Source organism: Sceloporus occidentalis, unplaced genomic scaffold (assembly GCF_023333645.1).
Source record: "Sceloporus occidentalis isolate IW3139 unplaced genomic scaffold, rSceOcc1.0.p SCAF_22, whole genome shotgun sequence".
NCBI classification, from domain to species: Eukaryota; Metazoa; Chordata; class Lepidosauria; order Squamata; family Phrynosomatidae; genus Sceloporus; species Sceloporus occidentalis.
In genome coordinates this window covers 5,339,818-5,347,929 of record NW_028317002.1, presented here as the reverse complement: position 1 = coordinate 5,347,929, position 8,112 = coordinate 5,339,818, and the positions used below count along the sequence as shown (strand labels likewise).

The 8,112-nt window shown below is 39.0% G+C and overlaps 1 protein-coding gene across 1 annotated transcript; it reads right to left on the bottom strand.

The window, feature by feature from the left end:
- Positions 1–324: 324 nt before the first annotated feature.
- Positions 325–7,859, bottom strand: LOC149300925 (beta-keto L-gulonate decarboxylase-like). Its single transcript, XM_089484480.1, has 8 exons — positions 7,802–7,859; positions 7,118–7,216; positions 6,011–6,081; positions 5,652–5,753; positions 4,528–4,704; positions 3,064–3,213; positions 1,562–1,678; positions 325–501 (listed from the first exon to the last, which is right to left on the bottom strand). Exons 1-8 carry the CDS (start codon positions 7,857–7,859, stop codon positions 325–327), a joined length of 951 nt encoding a protein of 316 aa, XP_089340606.1.
- Positions 7,860–8,112: the final 253 nt, after the last annotated feature.

Below are 8,112 nucleotides of genomic sequence, written 5' to 3'. Positions count from 1 at the left end.
TAGATACTGCTGTAGCTTTATTGCAATATTGTATCTTTTTTAACAAAAAGGGGTGCAATTAGATAATCCTTCATAACAATAGAACATATTTTAAAAAGATTATACTAGAATAGATGGTAATTGTAATGAGCTATGGGAAATATGTTGTCACCTTATAAAAAGAAAATATGTAAGTTTCCTAGAGCACAAACTTAATGACTTCTTTAGCCAGGACAGCACTGTTTATGGATTATAAATTTAGAGCAAAGCATGTTGTAATTTTGAGTACAATAGCAGAAGTTTAGGATTGTGATGTCTGTTATGTAATATCAAGATGGTTGGTTCTCATGATTGTTCTCCAGTCACAGGACCAACAGGTGGTCTGTCAATGCGATAGAGAAGTTCTGCGGGATGGAAGTATCCAAGGTACTGTACTGTTTCTGGAGTTGTATCAGTGTAGTAGTGGCCTCCTTCCTCGTGGTAACTGAAGCAGTGGGTGTGCTCCAGGCGCAAGTCAAGCCCCTGAAAATAAATGTGACAACATATTTTGAAAATGGCTGGGGTATATTTTAAGTCATATTATTATTATTATTATCTTTTATTTATATAGCGCCAACAGTTTACACAGCGCTTTATACAATACATAAATTCAAGGGGTATGACAAGACAAGAATTGACAGACTAAGACAAACCGATACATTAGGTGGAGAGAGCCCTGCTCGCAAGCTTACATGTAAACTAAACCAAGATTACAAGAGTACAATATAAAAGGAAAAACTGATTTAATCAGACGGAATAATTCCAGACAAATAACACTAGCAAACACAGTAGCTAGATGGATCGTGCAATTTTCCAAATTAAATCAAGCATGTTCCTATAACGAACACTAAGCAGTTCCTGACAGATTAGAGTTAAAACTCAGCTGTCCTTGTTCATTCTGAGAGGTTGTTTTGGAAGAGACCCCAGCAGTTCTGTGTTTCCCTGAGACTACAATATAAAGCAGCAGGACCTTATTGAAACCTCCAGGCATCCAGTTACCGAACCGCAACTCTGTGCACAGAAATAAAGATAAAGGCAACGGATATTTTGCCAAAGCAGTCTCAAGTATCAACATTTTTTATTTTTTATAGGAGATATATTATACCTTGCATATGATCATCAGCATTTATTGTATCTATTAAGATTTGATGCACTGATGTACAACGTAATCAGGGTGGACTGATAATACTAAGCATATAGGTGGTTTCTAATGATTTTCATTATTTAAATAATTTTTATCTGTTTTTCGTTTGTTGATTTACTTATTTTGCCTTATTTACATTTGGCATTTATTTTGTTGTTCCTCTCAGCTGACATATGTGTCTCCACTCAGTTTGGCCTAGTGTATGTTTTATGTAGTTTTCCCTATGTTGAGACTACTACGTATTTTGGTACTTGTATTTTTGTAGGTGTTTTAAAGTGGCAAATTTTTTACATCAGGCAACCAGTCGGTATGGGGATATTGTGTTTAACTTTATACTGTATAGACTTCCACTGTGATAGCTCTTTTTCCCTTGATTCATAAATAACATTTCAGACTTACGGGATCATGAGACACAAATACTGATTGGCAAATCAGAGGTGCCTTCATTTCATAGAACTTCAGCCAGCGGTCCACATCATCACTGCGGATTATTGGATAGGTAGGGAATTCTCTGGGCTGTTGATTTGAATTAAGTTTGTCGGTTATAAACTGCAGCAATTTATGTTCATAGGGAAATTGTTTAATCATAATATCAAAAATATGAAATAAAAACATAGTCTAATTATAATTAATGGAAAGGATGAAGACAATGCAATGTCAGAGATATAGATGTTGCATTCTATATCCACTCCTCTGCTGTCATAATCTGTGCTACCTGTGAGTTTTGGATGAAGGGACTGTCAGACACTAGGAGAGTGGAGCTGGGTCTATGGCAAGTATGCAGATTACCTGGTTAATCCAGTGCAAAGCCAGAACCTGAGCTACCAGGGCCGGCCCAAGACATAGTGCCGCCTGGGGTGAAGTCTGAAATGCCGCCTCCCCTGCTCATTATCTACCCCCCCTTTGTACTTCACTTACCTTCCAGCAGTCCTGCGGCGAGAGTCTCCCTGCTCTGCCGCGGTGCGTGCTGCTTCACTGCTGAGCGCCGGAAATGACATCATATTCCAACGCTCAGCATTACAAGCCGGCACCCAGACCGAGCTAGAGGGCTTGCAGAGGAGAGAGAGGCGCCGAGCGGGTACTGACAACTTGATAAGCGAAAACCACTCGGCGCTCCTCTCCTCCGCTTCAAAAAAAAAAACACACTTGGGGTGGCAAAGTGCCGCCTCTTCAAAAGTGCCGCCTGGGGCAATTGCCCCACTCTGCTCCATGGCAGGGCCGGCCCTGTGAGCTATATTATGCAGTTGCCTTTCTCTGTTGTCAGAAGTTTCCTGCCATTGATTGGTTGATTGAAGCAAATCAATGGGAGTGATTGCTGAGCATGCACATGCTGGTCAAATTGAACCATCAGCCACAGCATTCGTTGAGGCGCTGGTGCTGACTGGAGGTCACTATATCGCATGCAGGGATACTTTCTGTTTGTTAGGCCACACCCACTTCCTCTTATAGCTTCTGAGCCCAGATAAACCCCTTCCTTCAGGCTATTCCTATAATTACCTTGCTGGTTCAGTTGCTGATTGTTGGTTCCAGACCCATGAGTGTGTCTCCAGCATTTGAGCTCAGTGTATGACTTTGCCTGCCTTCCTTCCTGCCTTCCACCATTCCATTCTGGTTTTGATTCCTGCCTGCTTGTGGGCTACACATATTTCTGGACTCCTCAGTTTGGCTTGTGTGACCACCGGTTTCAGCTCCTGACTTTGGTTTGTTCCACGATCACGTGCTTGCCCCATGTTTTGGCTTATTGTTATTTCACTATTATTATTTTTCAATAAATTCTTTAACCAGTACCTTTGTCCTCAGTCCTGATTCAATGGTATATGCTATGACACTGTTATATATATATTAGATACTAAACCTTCATTTTAACATTGCACTAGAGGCAATGCACTGCATTAACTCACCATGAGATGAATTTTTGCTTTTCCCTCCTGTATGATAAATGTCCCTCCTATCCCCACAGCTTTTTCTCCATAATGGTCTGTCAGAGATTTTCTCATACAGCTTACAAAGTTGTCCTGTCCTGTTCTTCTCTTCACATTAACCTCAATAACCTGAAAATTAAAAACACCATAGAATTGAAATGGTTGCTCCACAGATTGGTCCATATGGACCAAATAAGCTTTATCCCCCACTTTACTTATAGGTGATATCTTTCTTTGGGCCAATGAAGAAAAGCATTTGTCACATAAGCTTTCGGGAATTTTTTTAAATTATGTTTGAACAATAGACATTTGAAGTTCTAAAAGTTAATAAAAGGTATCATCTACAACTAAGGAACCCATCTTCTCTTGGACCAAAACACCTGTGTACGTTTTGCACATTTTGTACACACATTTTTCCTCCTATACTTCATACCACCTCAAACCTGGCTTCACCATTCCCTGTCCCCTTCAATCCCACACTATCCCAAGCATTTCGTTTTTTGTTGTCATCCCGAAATTATGAGAATCTCTTCCATCACATAGTTCACACCACTTTCTGTAAAGTTTATCTTCTGCTTCCTCCGGCATTGTCAGGACCATTAAATCCAGCTAATGTCTCAACCTCTGACAATTAAAATTTAAGTTAATTTGCCATATTATTCACCTGTCAATTAGATTTTTTCACAGCTCATTTATTTGGTAATGTCTGATAAACAGTTATTTACAAAAATATTGAGGGATTATAACTGGGACAAGCCTAGCTCAGCAAAAGGATAGGAAAGTAAATTATATGCATGGCAGATGAGTCCAGCTCAAATAGTACATGGCTTAATAAGCCAGGTCTTGGGGTTTCCTCAGCCCCAGCAGGGCTTGTGTAGTACTACAGGAAGCCTGGCCAACTCCATCAGAGACTGACATATAATATTACATAGTTACATAGTTATATAGGCTGAAGAAAGACATGCGTCCATCAAGTTTAGCCTTACTTATATTTTTACAGTTTTACATTTTTATAGTTTTACATTTATTCATTTATGCCTATTGATGGGACTATGGCAGTTAATAAAAACAGCCTGATGAGCTCCATGTCAAAGTGGTTCTATATAGACCCTTTGAAACTTCTTAATACTTTCCCTCATTGCGTGCCCACAACTGTCAGTATTCCCAGCTCCAATAAAATTGTGTTTCTTCTATGCTTGGTGAAATAGCATTGGGCATGTTCTGTTAATTAGCATAGATATGTTATGATAAACTCATAAACCCCCAAGCCCATTCTTTTTATTATTTTTATTAAAATTACAAAAATATGCAATAGTTAATACTTGGCCCTTTTCCTTAATGATTTCCTTTAATGATTCCTAAAAATTATTATCTAAAACATTTTAGCCAACCTAGAACTAGTTACCTCAACAGAGGATTGGAAGCCATTTGAGACACATTTACCTTTCCTGGTTTTCCCTCACAAGCATACAGGTTGGAGAGAAACATGAAGTCATCATCACAGGTTTTGTCCCTGTATCTGTCTATATCACAGCTACCGTCTGCTGGATTCACCGTAGCAATGTAACTTCTGTTTACAGATGGTGTGTTGGCAGTCTTGGCTAGCACAGAGAAGATCATCTGCAATGACAATGTCTCAACATAGAAGGATTTTGTAATATATTTTTGCAGTTGTTTACATATGTATGAGGTACTCTATTATGCTTGTCCAGTTTCACCACTCCACTTGTGTTTCTGCGTATGCATGAGCATTCCCACTTTTACCCCTCTCTGGTTCTCCCCAATATTTTAGCTCCACTTTTCCTGTCTCCCCCAGTTTATTCAATTGCTTTCCTCTCCTACTTTAACCCCCACAACCCTACTTTGCCTCTTGTCTCACTAGCAGTTACCCCATGTCTTGTCTGCTGGCATGCCCCTACTGTCTGTGTCTCATGGAGCCTAGTCACACTAGAGATCTAGTGCTCAGGTGAGGGGTTGTTGCCTCTATGAGCACAGAGTATGGAGGGAGCAGCAGAAGAAGAGAGATCTATGCCACCAGTGGCTCCCTGAACTCCCTTCCATCCTCTGCCATAAATCTTCTAATGCTGTATATTCCCCACTTCTCCTCCTTTGCAGTAAACTTTCAACTCAAGTCTCCCTCATCACCCCCATCAGCTCTCACCAGTTTGCCCACCACTTGTTTCCCACAATCTTAAATTTCTTCTCCCTTCTGACAGCCCTCACATGTGACTTAAATCATCATGGTGTGAAGCAAAGCAGCTTTTATACAATTCAAATAATATATGGAAGCTTGTGCCAACAAATGATCTCACATAGTTCACATGATTAGGCTGCATGGTAATGAGATGAACCTCTATCCATTTGATCTGAAGCCCACTCAAAGATGCTTTATTGCTGCAAAAAGTCTAGCCTAGGTAGTGAATGCCCAGATTTGCCAGTAATCCTTCCCAGTGCCTTGATTTTTTTATTAATGATGTACTATGTTGTTGCACCATTGTATGTTTGTAGTAGAACTGGACCTGTGACTTTACAGTATTACCGGTATATTATAAACAACATTCGCTAACCTCAGCATTCATTCCCAAACTCTTGCGTGAAGCTGCTCCAGCACCTAAGAAGTAAGCACCAGGAAGATTGATCTCATTTGCCACTGTGTTGATGTTATAAACCTGCAAAAATGAATAACAGCTATGAATCTTTCAACATCATTCTTTATAGGTATTGTTAAACACGGTACATGAATGATACCTATTATGAGGACCAAAATGTTCCATATTTGTAAACCTTTTTATTAATTAATACAAAATAAATGGCTTGAAGTGACCAGGGAGTACTTCTAAGTTTAATACTTGCACATACTTGGATAGCAGCTATACATTTGCATTGATTGAGCTTAGTAAAACACTCTTAGTTTTGGTTTCCTTACCTTATCTAGACGTTTATTGTTTACATTTCGTCCACTTCCTACATCTGTTATTCTAGACTTTCCTCTCAGCCCTATGAAAAAAAGAGATTATGTTTGACCTTAATAAAATAAATCAGGGGCCATAGGACATTTAGCAGCTATTTTCCATACTAAACCCAGTATATTAACTCCAAAATGTTATACATCATGGACAAATTGAAAAGAGGAGTAATAAACATTATAAAGATAGTAAGCATTTTAAACTAATTTTGTGATAGCGATAATTTCACTAAAACAGTAGTTTGATGGTGCGTTCAAACAAAATCATAATGCATTAGGAAGAACTATTTTTTTGTCTTGTTGGTAAGGTGACTCCAATTTTCTTGTAATACATGTATGTTAAACTCTTACAAAAGACAAGCCCTGGATAATAAGAGAAAGGGCTGCATGACTGGGCCTATATTAACAGTAAGCTGCTGTCAGGATGTAGATGGGGGTCATCTGTAGGACATCCTATAGGGTTCCTTGTCATGCTTGGGTGGGGTTTCTGGCTGTCTATTTATGGGACCCCCATTTCCCGCCTTTGGTCAGATAATATTTGCCAGCTTATTAAGCAGAGAATTCGTTAAAGCAGTGAATCCCCACCCTCCCTCCCCAATTTTTTCACTTCTATTTATCTTAACGGAGTCTATGGCTGAATTCTGAGCGTTAAGGTGATATGTTTACAATTGGCTGTTATGCCGACGTGTATGTTTCATGTTAATTTCTTCACTGGGGGAACTTTGGAAGGGTAGGGTGTTCCGACCCAACGGTTCCCGTATGGTATTTGGCGGGACATCCCTACAAATGTTATTTTAACAATGTTTATGTTTTACTAATTTTCTACAATTTTGTCACAGTAATAAAGCGCTGTGGCCTTACACTTTCCAACGACCTCATGTCTCTTGTGTTTTTATTTATGTGTTTCAACTGTATGTTAATATATAGTGCCCGAGTCATGACATGTCAAAAGATATGACACTAAGACATTTCTGTTTACAACATAGCTGGGTCGCTGACATCTGAACTGTCGATTTACGCAGAACCTACAGAAGGCTCTATGCTACGATAAAGACAAAACAGTGTTACCTTTCACTGGAAAGCAATAAGGTCTCTGTGTCAGGTCTGGACAATCCACAACTGAGACACTGACTTCTGCATAATTCTTCTGTAATCCACTTTTAAACACTGGAAACAAGAGAAGAGTTAATGAAGAAAGGAAAATCAGCTGAATTATTTTTCTAATCATTGTATTCTAGAAGCTTATCTTGCATCAAGTAGTTTATTATTAAATAATTCAAAAGCAAAAAGCGGGACAGAGGTAGAGCTCAGAGGGACAGCGGCATTCAGACCACAATCCTGTGGTCCCAATTTCAGCATACAGCCTTTGCTGATAACACTCTCAACCTTTATCCTAATGAAGCCATCCGAATTATCAAGTCTGTACAGATCATTCTAGCACACACTACTCATCCCCATCCAAGCAGTCCTCTCCTATTGCTTCACTTCCCCCTCAACCACCAACTAGATTGTAAGCTCACAAGAGCAGGGCACTTTACTCCTTTTGCACCAGTTTCTTTTTGTGCATGTTATTTTAAATTATTTATTTTACTCCCTCTTTACTAAATCTGATGGCGTTACAGAAATAAATTAATGTTTTGCAGAATCCATCATACGGTCTACGACTGACCTAGTGAGAAAGTAATGCCGTGTGAATTTTTTTAAATTCTTCAGTACATTAATTCAATTACTTTCGAATGTTACCAGTCTTACCCTCACAGATATCGTCTAGAGCAGGAACATGTAGTGATCTGTATTCTGTTTCTGTCATTTTCTGTCTGTGGAGTATAAACAGAAGAACTTAATTTAGAGAAAACTGGTGAAGACCAAGATAGAATCTGGTAAAGCAAGTTTGGGTGAATGTTGTTCTTGATGATAGGATAGTTCCTTTGTTTATAAAATACTTAAACATACATTATGAGAGCAGTAATAAAAGGCATGTAGCACATATTTTTTCTACTGCCATGCTAATAGAGTCTTCCAGGTAGCCAATAGGTTTAAGATTATAAAGCGTTGGCTAAATT